At 44.9% G+C, this 23,398-nt stretch overlaps 2 protein-coding genes and 1 long non-coding RNA gene across 19 annotated transcripts in view; 1 reads left to right on the top strand and 2 right to left on the bottom strand.

Moving 5' to 3' along the window:
- Positions 1-2,707: 2,707 nt before the first annotated feature.
- On the bottom strand, positions 2,708-3,840 carry LOC123603450. Its single transcript, XR_006714890.1, has 2 exons — positions 3,215-3,840; positions 2,708-2,982 (listed from the first exon to the last, which is right to left on the bottom strand). It is a non-coding gene; the product is annotated as an uncharacterized LOC123603450 (long non-coding RNA).
- A 140-nt stretch (positions 3,841-3,980) lies between these two features.
- LOC123603447 (nucleoside diphosphate kinase B) lies at positions 3,981-7,515 on the top strand. Its single transcript, XM_045488361.1, has 5 exons — positions 3,981-4,091; positions 4,346-4,474; positions 5,557-5,658; positions 6,395-6,507; positions 7,264-7,515. The coding sequence occupies exons 2-5, from the start codon at positions 4,349-4,351 to the stop codon at positions 7,379-7,381; spliced, it is 459 nt and encodes a 152-aa protein (XP_045344317.1). The 5' UTR covers positions 3,981-4,091; positions 4,346-4,348; the 3' UTR covers positions 7,382-7,515.
- A 6,745-nt stretch (positions 7,516-14,260) lies between these two features.
- Positions 14,261-23,398, bottom strand: part of MBTD1 (mbt domain containing 1) — a 71,647-nt gene continuing 62,509 nt past the window's right edge. For 15 of the 17 annotated variants that reach the window (XM_045488344.1, XM_045488345.1, XM_045488356.1 and 12 more), the window contains 2 exons: positions 22,541-22,717; positions 14,261-17,489 (listed from right to left, as the gene is read on the bottom strand). In XM_045488344.1, the coding sequence (XP_045344300.1) occupies positions 17,371-17,489; positions 22,541-22,717 (296 nt within the window). In that variant the 3' untranslated portion in view covers positions 14,261-17,370. The remainder of the gene's footprint in view (positions 17,490-22,540; positions 22,718-23,398) is intronic. The other 2 variants (XM_045488351.1, XM_045488352.1) reach the window with 1 other exon arrangement.

Genomic DNA, 23,398 nt, shown 5'->3' with positions numbered 1-23,398 from the left:
TCCATGGAGTTGGTTACTTTGTATCGCCTTACTGCTTTGGATTCTTTTTTCCTTTTCATGTACTCTGGATAACTGAGCTAATAGTGTAAATACTATATAAAATATTTTTATTGGCCTGAGAGATCTCTCTCTCTCTCTCTTTCCCTGTCCCTCTCTTCACCCTGTATCCCGTCCAGTTTTGACACTGAGCCAGTCAGCAGCCCTCCAGGAAGGATCTGCTAGGATCTGCAGAGGATTCATTGGAGATAAAAGCCTTTCTGCTCTTGAGAAGCTCTCAGGGACTCAATGGATGGGGGAGTGTGAGAAGCTGTAACTACTCCAAAACAGAAAGGCTGTGTGGACAGTGGGCCTGGGTCCCTGGGATGACCTTAAAAGAAGCAGGCGAGGGGCGCCTGGGTGGCACAGTCAGTTAAGCGTCTGACTGTTGGTCTCGGCTCAGGTCCTGATCTCACAGTTTGTGAGTTCAAGCCCTGCATGGGGCTCTGTGCTGATGGTGTGGAGCCTGCTTGGGATTCTGTCTCTCCTCCCTGCCCCTCCCCCACTCGTGTGTATGCTCCCTCAAATAAAACTTAAAAAAATTTTTTTTAACTTTTTATGTTTTTATTTTATTTTTGAGAGAGAGAGACAGAGTGTGAGTGGGGGAGGGAAGACAGAATCTGAAGTAGGCTCCAGGCTCTGAGCTGTCAATGCAGAGCCTGACATGGGGCTTGAACTCACAGACTGCAAGATCATGCCCTGAGCTGAAGGGACGCCCAACTGGCTGAGCCACCCAGGCACCCTGAAACTTAAAAAAAAAAATTTTTTAAAAAGGTAAAATCTTGTAAGTAGCTTTGATTTGTTAGGGCACTGATTTGGTTGCTTTAATGGGCAAGCTGGAAATTTACTTATCTTTTTTTTTTTTAATGTTTATTTAAAGTTTATTTTTTATTTTTTAGAGAAAGAGGGGAGGAGACAGGATCCCAAGCAGGCTCTGCACTGTCAGCACAGAGCCCAGTGCAGGGCTTGAACTCAGAAACCATGAGATTATGACCAGAGCTGGGACCAAAAGTCAACGCTTAACCCACTGAGCCACCTAGGCGCCCTGGGACTTACTTACCCTTTATTTAAAAATGGACAGGGGCGCCTGGGTGGCGCAGTCGGTTAAGCGTCCGACTTCAGCCAGGTCACGATCTCGCGGTCCCTGAGTTCGAGCCCCGCGTCGGGCTCTGGGCTGATGGCTCAGAGCCTGGAGCCTGTTTCCGATTCTGTGCCTCCCTCTCTCTCTCTGCCCCTCCCCCGTTCATGCTCTGTCTCTCTCTGTCCCAAAAATAAATAAACGTTGAAAAAAAAATTAAAAAAATAAAATAAAATAAAATAAAAATGGACAGCACTGTGACTATAGTTCACAATACTGTATGTATACTTGAAATTTGCAAGGAGGGTAGATCTTAAGTGTGCTCACCACACAAAAATAAAGAAAAATGGTAACTATGTGAAGTGATCGATAACGTTCATTAGCTTCATTGTGGTGATCACGTCACGCTAGATGTAAATTGAAACATCAAATTGTATACCTTAACTACATACAAGTTTTATTTGTCAGTTATACCTCAGTAAAGCTGTAAAAAGCCCAGAAAGTCCACATAGCTAAGTGGAGGCAGTGATGGTGAGGTTGTGAGCCTTGAGGTGGTCCGGTGACTCCTTTCCTTCTAACCAACGTAACATGGGTTACCACCCATGCCTAACAGCAAGTTGGGAAAGGGAGTGGAGCGTTCTTTCAAGGGGGTAATCCTGGATTTACCCCCTTTGCTCCCCGTCCCATCTCATTGGCCAGAACTTAGTCACGGGCAAGTGTCTCGCTGCAAGGGAAAGTGGAACCTTTTTTATTTGGTTTTTATTTGGGCGACCTTGTGCTTGGAGAATACTCAGAAATTCTCTGAGAAGGAGGAAAGTGAGAACAGATGTTGGGGACTATGACTTTTGCCACAAACTTGAGCGGCTTTTCTTTCTTGGTATTTTGCCTGTGCCCTGGCTTTGGTAGAAAGTAGAGAGGAGGGGAGTTGGGATGGGGGCTTCCGTGTCCTCCCAGTTTCCCTGGGGCATCCCTGACAAAACTAAGAGTATTTAAAGTGCGCAATGAGAGTTGACCTTTGCATACTTCGTGGGAGGATTTCCTCCACGAGGGGCTACTGTTTTCTCGTCCAGCTGAGGACTAGAGGCATTTCTGTTGCACGCAAAGCCTGGCCTGTTTGTTTTGGGGGGAGTGAGATGAAGTGCCAGCCCTTTGGGGAATGAGTTTGTGTGTCATGAGGCAGGGTCACACCTCGCCCAGTTAAGGGCAGTCTTTCCAGGAAGGACAGAAAAGTGAGCAGAAGGCTGCCCCTGCAGGGAGGTATCAGTGACGGGGCCAAAGGGGCAAACAGCTCTCCAGAGAATTGTCCGGTGAGATTCCCAGCCTCCTTCCCACAGTTGGCATTGGATAACTCCGAAAAAGAAGTCCAAATTAGGGCTTGGCCTCGAAGCCACAGGGAACACTAGTCGTCTCTTCTCCAGAATGAGGGCTGTGTGTTCATGCTCTGCGAGCAGAAGTTTGGGAAGCCAGCAAGGTGTAACAGGGCTGGACTGTCTGTCGCCTTGCAGCCAGGACTCACGGGTGCAAAGGCACCCAGCTCGGAGGGGCCCATTCAGACCAGGTTCCACACAACCCAAAGGCAGAGAGGAGTCATGGTGAAACAAGAATGGGATTTATTCCAGGGAGGCCACCCCCCGGAAGACAGTGGACCCTCTCAAAGACTGTCTCCAAAGGGCTGAAAATACCTTCCAGGTCTTTTGTTGTTTTGCTTTTTGTTTGTTTTGTTCTTTTAAACATTTTTTAAAAGTTTATTTGTTTTGAGAGAGAGGGAGTGCGGGAGGGGCAGAGAGAGAATCCCAAGCGGCCTCCACGCTGTTAGCACAGAGCTGGCAGTGGGGCTCGATCTGATGAACAGGAGATCACGACTTGGGCTGAAATCAAGAAGCGGAGGCTTAACTGACTGAGCCACCCGGGCACCCCATTGCTTTTTTGTTTTTAAAGCATCCACACGCAGCGTGGAGCCCAGTGTGGGGCTCAAACTCGCGGCCCTGAGATCAAGATCTGAGCAGAGACCAAGAGTTGGACACTTAACCGATTCAGCCACCCAGGTGCCCTGCTTCTAGGTTCACATAAAGCTTAGGTGGGACAAAGGTCGGTGCGTACCCACAAGTGAGCAGCGAAGGTCAAATCGCTCACTGCCTTGCAGTCAGTCACCCTGGTCTTGCTGGCTCAGGGCAGTTCTTGTTGCTTGAGGGGGTGATTTGTTTCCATCACGGGATGCTGGCCTGCAGCGTTTTCTGCCTGAGTTAACAGGGAAACTAGAAGGAAGAATTTACTCAATTAGCGAGTTTGAGGTCAAAATGGAGGTAGTTGAAGCCCAGTTTCAATCTAGCAGGTACAGCTTGTCAGTGCAGTGCCGGGAGCACTAGGGTGAGGACACAGGGCTCCCCTTGATCAGCTCACTGTCCTGAAGGGAGACAGACACAGGGCTCTCACCATCTCGGGGTACAAGCGCTGCTGGATGGGGGTCTGGAAGGGCCGAGAGGAGGGGCCCGCCGCCTCCCCAGGGACCTGGGAGCCCCCCAAGGGTGGAGAGCCCTCCGCAAACATGACAGGTCTGCTGTAAGACACTCGAGAATCTTGTCAGGGGTAGGTCTCAGGCTGAACTGGAGAACCTGACCAGAGTGTGTGTGTGTGTGTGTGTGTCGGCAGAAGGTACACAGTGTGTGTGCGTGTGCGCGCGCACGTGCCCGCATGTGTGGCGGCAACAGGTACCGAACGGAGGGTGCGGACTGGACGTGTGTAGCTGCGCCCCGGCCGCGGGACACCCGGGTGGAGAAGCCACTTCCCGCTCCGGAGCCCCCACCCACTGCGGGCGAGCCCGGAGCGTGGACAGGGGCCACGGGCCCCGGCGGCCTCGCGGGTTGGGCGGCGGGGCGTCCGGGGTGTGGCCGTCGCAGGGCCCTCCCCCCGAGCGGCTCCCGGCCCCGCCGCCCCCTCCACGTCGCGCCTCCCGCCCCGCAGCGCAGCCAGCTTCCCGGTAAGACGCCGCGGGCGCGCTCCCCTGTCGCCCCCCCGGTCCCTCCCCGCAGGCGTGCTCGCCCCCCCCGCTCCTTTCCCGCCTCCTCCCAGGCCCGGTGCCGGGTCCCCTACGGCGGGGCGGCGGCGGCCGGGAGGCGCGTGTCCCCGCGGAGCGGGCGGAGGGGCCGGGGCGCCCGCGGGGTGGGGGGAGGCGCGGGCCGCCTCCCTTGTCCGCGCGGCCGCCGGGCCCTGAGCCGCCCTTGTCGCCCGCAGGCCATGGCCCACCAGGAGCGCACGTTCATCGCCGTCAAGCCGGACGGCGTGCAGCGCGGCCTGGTGGGCGAGATCATCAAGCGCTTCGAGCAGAAGGGCTTCCGCCTCGTGGCCATGAAGTTCCTGCAGGTAACGCGGCGCGCCGCCGGGGTGCTCCTGCTTCCGCTCCCAGCCGTGGCCCTCGCCTCCTCGGCGACACAGTCGCCCGAGCCCAGCCCCGAGGCCCGCGAGCCCCGGCGCCCTCCGCAAGGTTAAGCGGAGGTGACGTGTCGCCTGCCCGGGCTCGCTGCCTGCGGGGGAAGCCCGCCCGCGCCCAGGCCTATGCCCCGGCCCCCGCGGGCTGCAAGTGTGTGTGTGTGTGGGGGGGGGGGGGAAGGCTGCAAGTGCCCTGGGCGGTGGCGGGGGGGGGGCGGGGGGAGCCCTCCCGCAGCCGGCTTCCTCCAGCTTAGGGCAGTGCCTGTCACTTCCACGCCACAGGTAGGGGCACAGATCTGGACCTTAAGGGATAAGTATTGAAATCTCAACCAGGCCCATCTGGGAAGAAGAGAACGTTCTCGGTTAACATCTGAAATGTTTACAGGGACACTGGGAACGGACCTCTCTCTGGCGTATTTCCTTCAACGGCAGACCCTCCATATCTAGATTTTCAAATCACCTACTCTTTAGGGTTGTACCAGCCCTAACGTCAGGGACATTATGAGGGTGTCTTCATGATCTGGACAGTCTTTCTACTAAAAGAGTGTCAGGGTTTGGAGAGGATAATTATTTTATAGATATATGTGTATATATGTATACACATGTATGTATATGCGTATATGTATGTGTATATATATATGCACACATATTACATACATATATACACACTTACATACGAATGCGGGTTAACATATAACTGGACTTTTAGAAAAGCCATCCTTTGGGGCGCCTGGGTGGCGCAGTCGGTTGAGCGTCCGACTTCAGCCAGGTCACGATCTCGCGGTCCGTGAGTTCGAGCCCCGCGTCGGGCTCTTGGCTGATGGCTCAGAGCCTGGAGCCTGTTTCCGATTCTGTGTCTCCCTCTCTCTCTGTCCCAAAAATAAATAAACGTTTAAAAAAAAAAAAAAAAAAAAAAGAAAAGCCGTCCTTTGAATGGGGGGTTCTGGGGATGGGATGGATCCATATTTGAGCCTTTCCAGTTTACTTCCTAACTGCAACCTCCTGTTCAATGCCAGGCCTCGGAGGAACTCCTGAAGCAGCACTACATTGACCTGAAGGACCGCCCGTTCTTCCCGGGGCTGGTGAAGTACATGAATTCCGGGCCGGTCGTGGCCATGGCAAGTGCTTTTGGGGGGGTATGGAGGAAAATAAGGGCTGATACAGGACTGGGCTTGCACAGTGCCCGTGTGTCTTTTTAGACATCGGCCCCAGCTGCTCCAAATGCCTTGTTTTACAAACGGAGCCTGCTGGAGTTACTCAGTCGACAGAGCTGCTAGGGAGGCAAAAGCAAGGGGAAAAAGTTGTCTAATCCAGTGCTAGAAATACAGCAGTCGATTTCCTCCTGTGGCATTTGTGTCCAGTTGGGAAGGAAGAGAACAGAGGGTACAATAAGGAGGCGCAGAGTCGTGGAGAAAATAGACCTCCTTCCTGTTCTCTGAGGATGGCTTTGTTTCTGCTCTTCCCTGCAATGCACTTTTTGTTTTCATGCAAACCTAGTGTCCCGTGCTAACAGTCAGATGCCCATCCCACTGCCCCTGTTCCAGTCTGATCACTTTTCTCCACCCTTCCATCACTGTTTCTTGTCCGTGTTTGTGGCTGCAGAAGGGTCTTCAGTCCTGTTAGCCTTCCTCTCACGGCTGGGAAGTCCTTGGGTTGGGTAGGTGGTTTCTCTGTCTCCTCGCAGCATGCCCGGGATGGAGCACCTTACACCGGCCCCTGCTGTCTGCTGGGGCCGGCTGGTTGGCCACGTCACTGACTGGTCTGATTGAAGTGTGCCGTCAGGCAGGGCTGAGTGTTTGTTCCTGGTGGCCCCAAAGGACAGATCTGATGCAGTTCCTTTTCCCTCCTGTCCAGGTCTGGGAGGGACTGAACGTGGTAAAGACGGGGCGAGTGATGCTTGGGGAGACCAACCCAGCAGATTCTAAGCCAGGCACCATCCGTGGGGACTTCTGCATTCAAGTTGGCAGGTGAGTCCCGAGGGGCGCCAATGATGTTTCCTCAAAGCCATTTAAAAAGGGTGGGGGATGGGTACAAACCATTTGGGGCATATCCCAATTTTAGGAAGGTTTGAACTTTTAAAATTAGGTGGTGATGATCACTGGATGAAAGCTCCCTTAAAAAGTTACTTCCCCCTGGGCTACTTAAAATTTTAACCAAAACCTCACAGAAGGGAGCTGCGTGTGGTAGGTCTCAGGGGACACAGCCAAAGAGCCTCTGCTCTGTGCGGTGCTGTGTCTGTAGGCGTGTCATTTAACCCTTTGGTTCCCTTGCTGTATAAAATCTGGGCAAAAACCTTACAGAGTTTAAGATCCAAATGGAATAGAGGGGTTGGGCGTGTGAATGTCTTGGCTGAGGTTTGCAAATTAGGGTTGTAAGAAAATGCAACAGAAATGGCTCCCGATAGTGAATGTATCGCATCTCGTCTGGCTCTCGGTCTGGTTCTCCCTGTTTTTCAAAATGAGAGAAGTAATGTTTTATGGCACAGCGGTCTTGGGGTACAAACACTCGTTTTGGAAGCGGGAGCATAACAGAGCTGAGCCACGGGATGCTTTTGATCCAATACTCTTAGAATTTTATAGTTGCTTTTAAGAGGAAATGCCTTGGGTCTCCTGCTTCAGGTGGCAGTTTGGCTGGAAAGGTCTGCAGCGACCATCCTTTGCTTCAGCCACGAACAGACTTTTGCACTCTAAAATGTGGTAGCCAGTAATTGTTGTCTCTCTCAGGAACATCATTCATGGCAGTGATTCAGTAAAAAGTGCAGAGAAAGAAATCAGCCTGTGGTTTAAGCCTGAAGAATTGGTTGACTACAAGCCTTGTGCTTTTGACTGGATCTACGAATAAAAGGTGGACGGAGCGTCAGTCCCCTTCGGCACCCCCTGATGCGTCCCCGGACACTGCTCTGCATTCCACTGACTTGGAAGCCAGAGAATCAATCTTTCTTTTCTAAAACTTACTAATAAAGCCCTTGGAAACTGTTGCAGCCTCCTGTGCTTACTTGATGCCAAACTGGAAGAAGTGACTCGGTCCCTTGGCTTTCATAGCATTATCCAGAAGCAAATGATCCTACTTGCGGTGGAAGAACCTTCTGCCCCTTGTCAGCATCTGGGTGCACTTGTAGACTCTAGGAGGGAAAGTAGTGAGGCGGACGAGGACGAGTGTGGCACTGGTTGGGTGAGGACGGAAACTGAAAAGGAAATAATGAAAATAAGTATCGCAGCTGCCTTAGAGGATGTAGAAAAAGGTGGGTTTCCGTACACAGACTTTGTTGAAACTCGCCAAGGGTGAAACGCGGACCCGTCCAGTCCAGAGTTACATCTTTGTTGACTGGAAACTGGGCGAGTTATGTCTGAAGAAATGGAAGTCTAAGGACATCTGTAAGAGGAGGAGGATGCCCCTGCAGTGCAGGTGTAAAAGAAACAATGTGGGGCGCCTGGGTGGCTCAGTCGGTTGAGCGTCCAACTTCGGCTCAGGTCACGATCTCGCGGTCCGTGAGTTCGAGCCCCGCGTCGGGCTCTGGGCTGATGGCTCAGAGCCCGGAGCCTGCTTCCGATTCTGTGTCTCCCTCTCTCTCTGACCCTCCCCCGTTCACGCTCTGTCTCTCTCTGTCTCAAAAATAAATAAACTTAAAAAAAAAAAAATTAAAAGAAACAATGTATATAAAGTAGTTACGCCTGGCCCCTAGCGGGTACACAGGTTTCCTGCAACCCTGCCCTACTTCGTTCTCTCCGCTGAGGTGACGTGCCTGTTTACAGGGCTCTAAGCAGCGACTGGTTGGGAAATTCTTACTGCCTGCTTTTTAGGTTCATTTCGCTGGCACGGCACAGTTGAAAGACAATGCCTAATAGCACCCATCAGTATAAGTGATCGCTGTCACGTGGAGTCTGGCTTAAAAATTGGAGGTTACGGGAAGATGTGGGTTTATGAATAGCTATGTTCTGTGAGGCAACTGGTGAAAGTTGATACGCGACTTGCATATGAAAGACTCCGTATTATTTAAAAAAAATTTTTTTTCCCTCGGGGCGCCAGGGTGGCTCAGTCGGTTAAGCTTCTTTCTGACTTCGGCTCAGGTCATGAGCTCGCTTTCGTGAATTTGAGCCCCGCGTCAGGTTCTGTGCTGACAGCTCAGAGCCTGGAGCCTGCTTCGGATTCTGTGTCCCCTCTCTCTCTGCCCCTCCCCTGCTCGCACTCTGTTTCTCTCTCTCTCAAAAATAAAGATTAAAAAAAAATTAAAAAAAAATATTTTTCTGTATTATTTTTGAGAGAGAGAGCATGAGCAGGGGAGGGTCAGAGAGAGAGGGAGACACAGAATCTAAAGCAGGCTCCAGGCTCTGAGCTGTCAGCACAGAGCCCGACGTGGGGTTTGAACGTGCGAACCGTGAGGTCATGACCTGAGCCAGAGTTGGATGCCTGACAGACTGGGCCACCCAGGTGCCCCATTGTTACTTTTTTTAATGCATATTGCTAGATTACGAAACAATGACAAATATACATTGACAGTTTGGTGCAAAAAATGTTACAAGTCAACGAGTTTAACATTTTCTAAATTATTTTTCTTTTTTTTTTTTAATTTTTTTTTTTTCAACGTTTATTTATTTTTGGGACAGAGAGAGACAGAGCATGAACGGGGGAGGGTCAGAGAGAGAGGGAGACACAGAATCGGAAACAGGCTCTAGGCTCTGAGCCATCAGCCCAGAGCCTGACGCGGGGCTCGAACTCACGGACCGCGAGATCGTGACCTGGCTGAAGTCGGACGCTTAACCGACTGCGCCACCCAGGCGCCCCTAAATTATTTTTCAATGTCACACTTAATGTTTGTATACGCTACGTGCTCTCACTACATTAAGTAGAAGTTTGATTATTAAAGTTACAGATGGGACAGTCCCGAGGTTCAGCATTTTAATGTGTCCCCCGGTGATCCCTCTGCACACGGGCTGAGGTACTTGGATTAGCAGCAGCAGTTAATTATGGGCTTATTTTGTGTCAAGGCTGTTCTAACAACTTTACATACATCAGTTTATTTACAGTCTTCACAACTCTTAGGAGGTTGGTATCCTCACTTTACGACTGAGGAAACGGAGCCAGATTACAGACTTAACCAGTAAAGGGAGTAAGGTTTCAGTGCCGGCAGCTGGATTCGGACCCCACGCTCTTGGCCACTCTGCTTTACCTAGTTTTCCTTCCAAGTGACTCCAGAAAATTATAAGGTTGGAGGTAACTGGAGTCAAATTTGGAGTGGGGAAAGCTGTGGACTTTACGGTGTGGACTTAAGGACTTACTTTGGTAGTGAATGAGAAAGGGTGGACTGTGGTGAGGGTAAATCCTATATACCAGCTAGGTGTGTGAAAGCAGTTAACTCCTTCGGAACCTTTTATGATTTCAGTACAACTTTTTTTTTTTTTTTTAATTTTTTTTTTTTCAACGTTATTATTTATTTTTGGGACAGAGAGAGACAGAGCATGAACGGGGGAGGGGCAGAGAGAGAGGGAGACACAGAATCGGAAACAGGCTCCAGGCTCTGAGCCATCAGCCCAGAGCCCGACGCGGGGCTCGAACTCACAGACCGCGAGATCGTGACCTGGCTGAAGTCGGACGCTTAACCGACTGCGCCACCCAGGCGCCCCTCAGTACAACTTTTATTTGAACGTGCATTACACGCATTGTTTAAAATGCGTTACTTTAGGGGCACTGGGTGGCTCGGTTGAATGTCCGACTCTTGTTTTTGGCTTAGGTCACGATGCCAGGGTCATGGGATTCAAGCCCCACATCGGGCTCTGTGAGTGTGGAGCCTGCTTAAGATTCTCTCCTTCTCTCCTTCTCCCCTACTTGCTTGCTCTCTCTCTAAAAAAAAAAAATATATATATATATATATATATATACATATACATATATACGTATATAAAACCTTTAAAAAACCAAAATGCTTTATTTTTTTCATCATAGTATGTTCTTTAATCCCCACCCCCTGGTCCCCTCGTGACCCCACCCACCTCCCCTCTGGTAATGGTCAGTTGTTGCCCAGAGTTATGAGTCTGCTTCTTGGTTTGTCTCTATTTTCCCTCCTTTGCTTTTTTTTTAAATTCCACATTGAGTGAAATCATGTGGTATTTATCTTTCTCAGATTTATTTCACTTAGCATTATACTCTGCTCTATCCATGTTGTTGCAAATGGCAAGATTTCATGCTTTTTATTTATTTTTAAAGTTAGAGAGAGAGAGAGAGTGGGAGTGAGAATCTGAGCTGTCAGCACCGAGCCTGATGCAGGGCTTGATCCCACAAACCATGAGATCATGACTTGAGCCAAAATCAAGAGTCAGATACTTAACCAACTAGGCCACCCAGGCACCTCCCATTCTTTTTTATAGTATTTTATTATTTTTATTTATTTTTAAATTAAAAAACATTTTTTTAAATGTTCATTAAAAAAAATTTTTTTTTTTAACATTTATTTTTGAGACAGAGAGAGACAGAGCATGAACGGGGGAGGGTCAGAGAGAGGGAGACACAGAATCTGAAACAGGCTCCAGGCTCCGAGCTATCAGCGCAGAGCCCGACGCGGGGCTCGAACTCACCGACCGCAAGATCATGACCTGAGCCGAAGTCGGCCACCCAACCGACTGAGCCACCCAGGCGCCCCTTAAATGTTCATTTTAGAGAGAGAGAGAGTGTGTGTGAGCAGAGGAGGGGCAGAGAGAGAGGGAGACAGAATCCCAAGCAGGCTTCGGGCTCTGAGCTGTCAGTACAGAGCCCGACATGGGGCTCAAACCCATAAACTGTGAGATTATGACCTGAGCTGAAGTCAGACATTTAACTGAGCCGCCTAGCACCCCTATTAATTTATTCTTAAAGTTTATTTATTTTGAGAGAGAGCACACACAAGCAGAAGAGGAACAGAGGGAATCCCAAGCAGGCTCCACACCGTCAGCACAGAGTCCGAAGCGGGGCTCAATCCCACAAACCGTGACATCATGACCTGAGCCGAAATCCAGAGATGCTTAACTGACTCAGCCACCCAGGCGGCCCTTTTTTATTTTTATGGCTGAATAATACTCCATTGTGTTTATATATACGCTGTATTTTCTTTACCCATTTATCTATGGATGGACACTTGGGCTGCTTCCATAGTTTGGCAATTCTAAATAATGCCGCAATGAATAATGGTGCGTGTATCCCTTTGAATTAGTGTCTTTGTATTCTTCGGGTAAATACCCAGTAGTGTGATTGCTGGATGGTAGGGTAGTTTTTTGTTTGTTTTTTAAGTTTATTTGAGAGACAGAGAGAGGGAGCGGTGGTTCTGGTTTTGACCTTGAGGAGCCTCCATACTGTGTTCAGTGGCTGCACCAGTTTGCATTCCCAGCAGTGCATGAGGGTTCCTTTTTCTCTGCATCTTCGCCAACACTTGTTTCTTATGTTTTTGATTTTGGCCATTCTGACAGGTGTAAGGTGATATCTCATCGTGGTTTTGATTTGTATTTCCCTGATGGTACGGGATGATGAGCATCTTTTCATGTGTCTGTTAGCCATCTGTGTTTCTTCTTTAAAATGCATTACTTTCTTACAGGGTTATTTGCTTTTTTGTCAATGGGCAAACCCTATGTGGCCTGCTTGTGAGACTGGCCAAAGAGGGTTACGCCAGCCTCAGCAAGTCTGTGAGAGGAAATCCTTTACTCTCCTCCCTGATCTCACAAGGCTGGATAAACAACACAGGGCTGACAAGTTACTTACTTCTGGGAAACACTTATCACTCTTAATGCATATGCTGGGCATAAAGCACACCAGAAAACTAGCTTCCTAAGAGGCTTAAAGAATAATATATATATGTTAAAGCTCATGGGACTGTAAATGAGAGCCAAGCTGGGAATTCCCATGTACTAGGCAACTATTCAAGCCATTTAAGGTAGAAAGCAAGGCAGATACTGTTTTTCTTGGAATGTGTTCTATATTTCTAAAGTGTGATGATGAAATTAACCCCGGAAGAGACTCAATCCATTATCTTTTTTTTTTTTTTTCAACGTTTTTATTTTTGGGACAGAGAGAGACAGAGCATGAACGGGGGAGGGGCAGAGAGAGAGGGAGACACAGAATCGGAAACAGGCTCCAGGCTCCGAGCCATCAGCCCAGAGCCTGACACGGGGCTCGAACTCGCGGACCGCGAGATCGTGACCTGGCTAAAGTCGGACGCTTAACCGACTGCGCCACCCAGGCGCCCCTCAATCCATTATCTTACATCCATAAAATTCTCTGCAGCTTTTTTTTTTTTTTTAATATATTTTTTTCAACGTTTATTTATTTTTGGGACAGAGAGAGACAGAGCATGAACGGGGGAGGGGCAGAGAGAGAGGGAGACACAGAATCGGAAACAGGCTCCAGGCTCTGAGCCGTCAGCCCAGAGCCTGACGCGGGGCTCGAACTCGCGGACCGTGAGATCGTGACCTGGCTGAAGTCGGACGCTTAACCGACTGCGCCACCCAGGCGCCCCTCTCTGCAGCTTTTTTAGTAAATGTTGAGTAACTTACTGAAGAGACTGTTGGTAAGGGAGGGTGTCTTGCACTTCCTCTTCATGCAAACAACAAGAGCTAGCCGGGATAATTTTTAATTTTTTTAATTGATTTTTTTTTAAAAATTTATATCCAAGCTAGTTAGCATATAGTGCAACAATGATTCAGTAGATTCCTTAATGCCCCTTGCCCATTTAGCCCATCCCCCCCTCCCACAACCCCTCCAGTAACCGTTTGTTCTCCATATTTGTATCTCTTTTTTTGTCCCCCTCCGTTTTTATATTTTTGCTTTCCTTATGTTCATGTTTTGTATCTTGAAGTCTATGAGGAGTGAAGTCATATGATTATTTGTCTTTCCCTAATTTCGCCTAGCATAATACTCTCTAGTTCCATCCACTTAGTTGCAAATGGCAAGATTTCATTCTTTTTGAATGCCGAGTAATATTACATTGTATATATACCACATCTTTACCCATTCATCCATCGATGGGACATTTGGGCTCTTTCTATACTTTGGTTATTGCTGATAGTGCTCTAGCTGGGATAATTTATATACAGCCTATGAATTCTATCTGCTGTTGAGGTTAAGGGAGCTTAAAAAAAAGTCCCCCATGGGGCACCTGGGTGGCTCAGTCAGTTAAGTGTCTGACTTTGGCTCACGTCATGATCTCACCGTTCATGGGTTTGGGCCCTGTGTCGGGCTCTGTGCTGACAGCTCAGAGCCTGGAACCTGGTTCAGATTCTGTGTCTCCCTCTCTCTCTCTGCCCCTCCCCCACTCACACTCTGTCTCATTCTGTCTCTCAAAAATAAATAAATGTAAGACTAAAAAATAATAAAAAATGAAAAAAAAAAAAAAAAAAGTCCTCTAGCAAGCATGCCAAGGCTGAAACAGCATGTTCTAAAGTGACGAAACCTCCCTGCCGGCGGTCGCACTCCCCTCTGCCCATGCTGTGCTTCTGCCATTTACCTTTCTATGAAATCCTGGCTCAAATGCAGCCACATCCACATATCCATCCATATTCTGTTCCTCCCTTGTCAGCTACCAGCAGATTCTTCCTCACTCATGTGCTTGCTTTCCCACATAGGGGCACAGGTTCTGGGAGGAAGGAACTGACCTGACTCTCTCAGAGACCTGTGATTGCTTACAGAAGGCACTCAGTACTTTGAATAAAAAATGACACCCTTCAAAGACTAAAGCGTATTAAAGAACCGCTCCGATACAACTCAACTTTAACATTTTATTTTGTGTAAAAAAGGGCAAATTTAGTGAATTATTTTCATCTTGTACACAAAGTTATAATTTTAATGCTTTTCACATCCATGCTGAAAATTTGCAGTTTGGTAAAAATGAAAGGAACATAAGTTTCTCTGAAGGAATTTTTCACGCCATTATATACACTTCCTGAGAAAGTCTCAAACACTTTCTCAATGATCACAAGTTACCAAGAAAATAAAAGATTAAATTTGTACAGATATTGATCTATATATCAAATACATACAGAAATGATGTAAAAACCTTATGCAGTTTACTTTGACCTCTGTCCTCAAAAGATTTGCCCAGGGACAGATGCTTTTCTTTTGTATAAATGACTGTGGCTTTATTTAAAATATGAAAATCAAAGGAAGCAACCCAGTTTAATCACAGTATTTTTAAAATCCCTTCCCAATAGTAAAGGATCATTACCAAATATATAGCACCATAATACAAATATTGACGGGAGAGGGTATTCACATCACGCAAAATTAATATAATAAAAACAAACAAACACTGAAAACCCGTGTTAGTATCCGTAGAAGTTGTTGATAACAGCTTTAGCTTTCCTCATACACAGCAAGGAAAAGGTTAAAAGAGTTTAAACTACCAAAAATCCCCAAATAATCCTAACAGGAAAAAAATGAAAGCAAACCCAAGGTCAGCAGTACATTTTGAACCGTAAAAGAGAATGGGGCTATTGGGTTGTACGACTGGAGTTATGGCTAAGACACCAATCTCCTCTGCACTGACTTATTTCCTGTTTATCAGCGGCAGGAGTTAGAGCCTGAATGATGAGGAGGGCTTCAGATTGTGTTTAGGCTGCTAGGAAGTCCTTGCCAACCTTTAGCTGTTGGTCACGGGGTCAAGACAGGAAACACTTGGCGAACAGGTGGGAAATTCGAAAACACTCAGAGCCTGGTTTTGCTATATAATTGGAAGCTTACAGGACCTGGCTACAAATGAGCATTGTACACAACTCATTACCAGGCTCCAAGTCAAATCCCTCCTGGGTTTCTCAGGTCCCTGCAGAGCCCCAGAGCCCAAGGTACTGGCAAAGCGCACCATGCAGCTGCTTCCTGTGCCCCTGTCACGTGTCATGGAACCAGAGCCTGAGAACGAAGATCGTGGTAAGCCCTGCTTTGGAAGTCTTCCAGGCTTTAAGTTTATGGGAAGATTCTTTAAGTTAAAGATTTGGGAAGTGTGAGGATGTCACATTTACAGTAGGTCCCTCTCAGTAAGGTTGTTTAAGATAAATATCCAGTAATTTAACAGCTGAATTCACATATATTTGACACGTGAGAATCAACCTGGCGTTGATATGATCTGCATTTATGCCCCTAAAGAGTCAGTATTAAGAAATGTTGACATGCGATTCCATACATTCTTACACTATAAAGTAACAAATTTTACTTCCAGTAGCAACTACAAAACCTTATGTTATTAACCCCTCTTGCATAGAATGAGGTAAACCTGTGCGTATTACCAATGCTATTTATTCCCAAAAGTAGAGCAGTATTTTAGAAAATAAATTGCTGGTTTTTAATGTTCTATGCATTTTAAAATTCAAACAAAAATCTTACCTAAAATGGTCTCCTGGGGCTTTCCATTACCATTTTTTTAAAGCATTCCATAGGCTGAAGGACTTTAGAGGTTAATCATTTTGATTAATTTCTAATTAGCCCTACCTATATTCCAGAGGAGATGGCCAATGTTACCACTCTGAAGAGGCCAGGCTAAGACCCAGAAGCACTTCTAGAACAGATGCAATTAATTCCTGAGAGTTTAGTTTATGAACCTCACTGGTAAACGCTAGAGCTCTCTCATTCAGTCACAACTCAGAAGGTCTGAAAAATGCAGAGAGCAAACCTTTCACCAATTTACCCTTGTATCCTTTTTTTAAAGGAAGCCATGTGAATTTTAAAATAGGGAATGTCTGAAATGGTCCAAATCAGTTATTATCATTAAAATTAATTTTGAATACAATTAAAAGACAATTCATACTATATATATATATATTTATATTTATATATATGGAATTTTAAGAAAATTAAATTCTCTTTCAAATTAGTTTTCTAACAAATCCAGGATAGTTAAAAGCAGAGCTGGAATGATTTTGAAATCTAAACGGATTTTTGGCTTTAAACAACTCTGAATTTGATTCCACTGGTAATACAGTAGAACATCTGTTTTGGGGTGTGGTTATACCAAGTATCATCTAACTGATGGAGGGAAATGGTAGAGGCCTGACCAGAATCCCTCATGTGGGGTATCTTTAGTAAGGAAAATAAAATGAACTACGGACAATATTGCATTTTCCCCAACCCCTCGACATGTAGACTGAGATCCTGTATATCTTGTCAACCATTCCAGTTTAACACTTTAGTGTTAGGATAATTTTAATCTTTTTTTTTTTTTTAATTAAAAGAGAACATATAAAAGTATCCAGAGTTCTTCCAGTTTCATATAGAACTCCAAATAAATTTTCACAGAATGAAAAACATTTCTGTACAAACATTTAAAATGGGCTGCAATAAAATGCCAACAAGCAGAATTAATTACCCCTTCCATGATCCTATGTGGTGATGAACCCTCCCTGGGAGGGGGGTTCAGTTGCATATTTCTGCAGCAAAGGAAGCTGGAGATGTGACTGGCCTAACTTCTAAAATCCCAAAATCTCCCAACAGGTACCAAAAAGGTTCATTTGTAATGACAGTTCATTTGCATTTACAACTATATCCTTCTTTTAAATCATTTCCTTCAATCCTGCTACCTAAACTTTAATCTTACCAAAAAGTTAGAATTTCAGTTGTTAACAATGCACATAAATCCAAACTTGGAAAATATTACAAAATTCTTCCAAAAGCTTCAAATACAACACAAAAATTGTCCATCTTTATAAATTGAAAAATTTCCCCCCACGACTAAAATAGTTTCCCCACCCACCTGAAAAATCTGGAACTGAAATTTTCTATGTTTAGCAAAATGTCCCAGTGGAATAGCCCCGCTGTACAGCTCGGTTGGTTATAAATCAGTCCTGTGTAAAACCCCTCCCCTCCCGCCCCTGGGTCCGGAGCCCGCCTCAGGGCTCCTGTTTGATGTAGAAGCTGGCAGAGCCATTGCTCTCCTGATCGGACGCTCCTTGGAGGAAATTATAATCCTCTCCATCTATCAACTCCTCCTTCAGCTGCAATGTAGTCACTGCATGAGAGAGATAAATGCGGGGGATGTGATTAAGCCTTTCTGGAAAATCAGATTACTTTCAGTCTTCAGGTTCCACCAGCTTTATACAGTTAATAAGACTTCTTCATGTCTTCCATAACTCTTAAAATTAACCCCCAGAAGTATGAACCTTTAATTCACTTTAATTCTTAAAATATATTGGCAGTTAAGTAAGCAATGCCGTAATCTAGACACTGCACAATGAACCTCTTCAATGAAGTGGTCAAGTTAATAGTGATCGCTGATTTGATGAGAATAATTTGAATTTTTCTTATAACTAAGTATTCACTTTTATGTCAATGTCTATACAACAGTGACGCATTTCTTGCATGATTCTGAACTCTAATATGTAAAATAAGTGACGTTAATAAATGACTTCAATATAATCTTATCATCTCCAAGGAGTACCTTCATTAAAAAGACTCCCTGTAGAAAAAAGATATAAATTTGATAATAATAGTAAAATAGTATTATAAATAAAGTATGATATCATCTATGATAGACATGTTATGTTTATACATAATTTTCATATTCATAAAAATAAGTCATAAATCTGATATTGGATAAACACCTATATTAAAACTAAAATCATGGAAAACTTGAACAATCATTTTAGGTAAAATAAAACTTTACTGACATCAGCAATGTGAAAATCATTGGTGCAAAATGGCTAATGATGGCAACGGCATCACCTAACAGCAGTACTGCCTGAGTCCTTATCGGAGGATCTGAGGACTTCCTTTTTTAAAATTTTAAGTAGGCTCCAGGCCTAACATGGAACTTGAACACATGACCCTGAGACTGAGTTGCATGTTCTACCGACTGGGCCAGGCAGGTGCCCCTGATGACTTCCTTTTTAATGAAGACAAACCCAACAGTCTAGGCGGTCCTCGATTCATAAACAGGCCATGTTCCAGTAAGTCTTTATTTCTGTGGACAACTGTTTTTAAGTTTCTAGTATTTTCAGTGGGGTTTAGATTTCTTGATAGCCACTGAAGTCATGCTAGTCAGAATCGTTAGGGACAGGAAGGCTTCTTTCTAATGCATGGGCAAAGACGAAGAAAAAAATTTTTTTCTTTGCTGGGCCCAGCAGTGGCCTTGGGCAAAAACTTTAGGCTATTTAATACCAAAATTTTCCTTTTTTTAAAAAATAAATCCCTCTTAAGTTACTGTCCTTCAACACAATTATCCAGTAACTTCAGATTCCTCTGAATCCTTTCCTGGAGGTTCATGGTCTACCGTTACTTCCTACAGAACTCTCCTTCAAAAAATTACTTCCCTACTTTTTAAATAAAAATGGTCTCAGCTAGGTGCTAAAAACTAGTCTTAGTAACCACCAACTTCTCAGAAAGGTATTCAGGTTTCTTAAAGAAGTTACCGTTTAACCAAAATTGGGCTGGTCAAGCTCCAAATACTGGAAATGGGTGGTCCTGTATGCTAACACACTGACTGGGATCCAATCTGATGGTGAGCGGTGCTCACTTCTTTCTCCAATTTCTTCAGCACAAGGATGTGTTAAATCAGAGGTCACAAACTGTGTCCTTCCCACTCCCTCCTCCCATGGTTCTTTTAAATTTGACTGAATATTTGGAAACGAGATCTCCCCTTAAGACCCTGGAAAGTAGGGACACTTGGCCACAGACAGCCAGCTTTTCCAGGGGCTGTGGCTGGGGGAACTGACTGCCAGCGCAAGCCTCCCTGGGCCGCGGTGCCTGCCACAATCGCGTCTGAGCAACATGTGACTCCCACTCATGCTGGCTGTGTTACTCTCTGAGATAACTCGTCTTCAAATCAAAGGTGCAAGTTTTGTTTTTTCCATTACGGATCTTTTCATTACAATTGGAACAAGACGATGTGCACATATATGGAATGTAAACTGGGAACTGCTTATACAGAAAGGAAAAAGTCAATTTATGAGAAGAACTAGGGCTCAGAGAGTATTTAGATGAACGGTAAGCCAATTAAGTTTACCTGAATCACTAACTAGATAGTACCACCATGTGGAACAATATTAAAATGGTTATATTTTTATTTTAAAAAAAAAAAATTTTTTTTTTCAACGTTTATTTATTTTTGGGACAGAGAGAGACAGAGCATGAACGGGGGAGGGGCAGAGAGAGGGAGACACAGAATCGGAAACAGGCTCCAGGCTCCGAGCCATCAGCCCAGAGCCTGACGCGGGGCTCGAACTCACGGACCGCGAGATCGTGACCTGGCTGAAGTCGGACGCTTAACCGACTGCGCCACCCAGGCGCCCCTAAAATGGTTATATTTTTAAAGTCAAGTAGTGCAGTCGCAGAAAAATACTTTCTTCCTGATCACAGTTACAAAGATTAGTTTAAAAAATAGTGGTCTTTCGGGTGTGCCTGGCTGGCTCAGTTGGTAAGACAATGGACTCTTGATCTCAGGGTGGTGAGTTTGAGCCCCACACTGGGTGTAGAGATTACTTACAAATAAAATCTTTAAAAGAATAGTGGTATTTGATATCTTAATAATTTAAAGAATAATCTTTTGAGAGAGGTCAATTCACTTCATTTTACTTTGGTATTTGTTTTGGTAATGGTGTTAAAAAATTTAATAGTCCAAAGACAGAAAAGCGAATACACTAAGCCTATAATAACAGCAAAACAAACACCAATCAGACTGTTGGGAAACTCAAAGTAAACACGACTGTGCAGTTCTTCTTTTGCGTAATATAATTAACGATACTTTTATGGAGACTATCAAGAATATAATAGTTAACCTTTAAATCTAACCAACACATATTAATTGTTAAGGACATTTGAACAATACCATGAAAATAAATACATGGAAAAGAAAAAAAAAAAAAACAACAAACCATGTTTCATTAAAGGTGCAGTACCCACAATAAAAGGTTGGTTAAAACAGTATCTTGTTCTAGGATGATCAGATGGCTAAATGAATGAGAAAAGAGTTCCTGTGCTTCAGACCAAACGTTCCATTCAAATGGATGTTTGTTTTTTTGAAATGGGACAAAGGTAAGTCGAGATTCTAAAGCACATCCTGAAACTATCTGCATTTACTATAAACAACAAATTTCTGGAGTATGCTTCCACTCATGTTAAAATATGGAAATAATGTGCTTAAAAAAAAGTAACTCAAGAGAAAGGTGAAAGGCTCACTCAGATGTGGAATGCTTTGATGCACAGTCTGACGGTTTTCATGGAACCTAAAACAATGCCGGTCTGGTATCTTCACACGAATCATTTCTCCTTTCTAGGCCTTATACTCAATGAATGATGGATGAAATAAAATAGATCCTTTTGCTGAATGCGGTGCAAGTGCATTTTTCTAGCTCCGTTTTTAAAAGGAAGTCACTTTGCTGACTCTCATCACTAGTATTTCAGGAGATGAACTAATGGAAATCATATTTTCCTAGCTGGAAGTCCAGAAGTAATAAACTCTGAGTAGCTAATCAAACTGTAGCTTCCAGGTAGGTCAGATAGCAATGTAGTACCACACAGTTTCACCAGAGTAAAATCACACCAAGTCCCACACGATGTACCCCCAGCTCAGAAGACACTACAGACACCGGTGGAAGAAGGAAGTCACTTAGGAGACCCTGTGGTTTCCATCCCATGCATATACTCTAAGTTCTTGGGTTCTGCCAATCCTAGAACTTAGGTTCTATCATACATAAGTTAGTAACATCTTACAAAATGTGACACGCACCTTCTAAATTAGTTAATTCTTAAAACCCAATAAAAATGCCAATAAATCCAACAAAACCCAATAAAAATTCAAACGTATTCAGAGCTCACAATATCTATAGTTAATTGCTTAAAGACTACTTCATAAATAACAAGGTCAAAACAAAAGAGACAAACAAGAAAAGAAACTGAAATGCTCTTTATATAGACTTTAAATGTTTTTCCATTAAAGAGCAGATAAACTCATATTTGCAGTCCTCATCTACTTTTTATACAAAACAGAGTAATTTCTTCTAGAAATAAGGATATTATTAGAGTGATCTTCAGGAAGACAGAGTAGGAAGAATGAAGATGACCTAATACCCTGGTAAGGAGACTAAAGCTAAAGAACGTATCTTAAAAATGGCACTCCTGTCCCCCACCCCCCAAAACCCCCAAGTCCCCCAAAACTTCAGGTATAAAGATATTACGAACAGAGGAGGAAGAAGTAGAAAACACAGCTAGGTATTAACACCCATCAGGGTTTTCAACATACAAAAGGCATTTTAAAGAATACGGATTAAATAAAACAAGGGAGTTTAAAAGCAGTAATTAGGACATGGCAGAACATATGCCAAGGCTAAGACAACTCTGGCTTCTAAGTGCTCTCCTCCGCACTCCTGTCTGAGGTTCATCACATGCAAGTGAAACCTTTCTAGTATTTTATGGTGCTATGTTTGTTCTTAGCAATTACAAAGGGCAAAATATTTTGCATTCCTTACAAGCTAGTAGCTTCGCCAAACCAATTAAATTCAAATTAAATGTCACTTACTTAATCACTGTAAGTACATAAGCGTGAAATAATGGGAATTAAATTTTACTCAAATTCAACACCGAAATTACACAAGACTGTATTTCCAAGTCCATGTTATTCAACTAAGATTGTGGTAAATGTTACCACCAGAACCAAAATTCCATGGGAATGCAAAGCCTCATATTTGGCTCTGATTAATCAGACTGATCCTTAACGGTGTGTTTCTCCCCTGGTCAAGCTACATGGAATTCTGCAATGGAAAATGTTCAGCCATTTTAATGAAAACACGAACCAGGACATGCTGCCTCTCAATTCCACCAACTGAAATGATGAGCTTTCTCCTAATCTGAAGCTCAGAAGTGGTTTATAATAAAATAAAAACCCCTCCCTGATGACTTAACTTAGTGAAGTGACTACCAAGGACTAGTGAAGATGAAGTTTTTAGTTGAAAGAAAAATAAAAATTTAATGAGTCAGCATCTGTCACGCCAGACCATGCTTTGTCTCCCACCGCCCTGCCCAGACTTTCACCCCCTGTAGTACCTGAGGTGCTGACGGGACTATTACCTGTTTTGAGGCTGGGAATGAACTCTCGGCTAGTGCTGGGAGGTGGGAAGGCCTCCGGGGCTGTCTGTGCTGGAGGAGGAGTCAACTCTTCGTCACCAGAGAAGCTCCTCCGCACCCCACCTGTCATGGGCAGGCTCGACAAACTGACAGGCTTCTTCCCAACTGGCATCTTCCTCTCTAAATATCAAGTCAGACTAAAGTAAGCTTTTACTTACATGCGTGGTAAGAAAAGTGCAATATAACTAGGAAAGATTATGTTGCATAGGATACTCTGAAAAGAGAACCAACTATGCAAGGTCTGTGTTTCTGAAAACAAGTAGTGTGAGTGTGTGTACACGTGGGTGTGTATGTTGGGGGTGAATGGGGGGGAGATTATTTCTGGTCTCTGAGAGCCTGGTAATCCTGGTTCCTGACTCTCTTAAACAAAACAAAACAAAAAAAGGATATACACACGCTAATACATAAATAAATTATATATATATATATATATATATATATATATTTTTTAAATGTTTATTTATTTTTGAGAGAGAACATAAGTGCAAGCAGGAGAGGGGCAGAGAGAGAGAGACGGGGGGGGGGGGGGCGGGTGGAGAGAGAAGGAGACAGAGAATCCAAAGCAGGCTCAGAGCTATCAGTGTAGAGCCTGAGGCAGGGATCAAACCCATGAACCATGAGATCATGACCCGAGCCAAAGTCAGACGCTTCACCCACTTACACACCCAGGTGCTCCTCTGGTTCCTGATTCTTAAATCAATTTAAAAAAAAACAAAGCACGGTGCCTGGCTGGCTGTCAATGAAGCATGCTGACTCTTGATCTCAGAGTCATGAGTGTGAGCCCCATGTTGGGTGTAGAGA

Source organism: Leopardus geoffroyi, chromosome E1 (genome assembly GCF_018350155.1).
Source record: "Leopardus geoffroyi isolate Oge1 chromosome E1, O.geoffroyi_Oge1_pat1.0, whole genome shotgun sequence".
NCBI lineage: Eukaryota > Metazoa > Chordata > Mammalia > Carnivora > Felidae > Leopardus > Leopardus geoffroyi.
This window is presented reverse-complemented; position numbering and strand designations above follow the sequence as displayed.

What these genes read in the sequence shown, in the direction of transcription:
- LOC123603447 (XM_045488361.1), top strand. Translation starts at nt 4,349, where the DNA reads ATGGCCCACCAGGAGCGCACGTTCATCGCCGTCAAGCCGGACGGCGTG. An exon ending in CCGGGCCGGTCGTGGCCATG is followed by an intron (nt 5,659 to 6,394) that starts GCAAGTGCTTTT and finishes CCTCCTGTCCAG; the next exon opens with GTCTGGGAGGGACTGAACGT. An exon ending in TTCTGCATTCAAGTTGGCAG is followed by an intron (nt 6,508 to 7,263) that starts GTGAGTCCCGAG and finishes TGTCTCTCTCAG; the next exon opens with GAACATCATTCATGGCAGTG.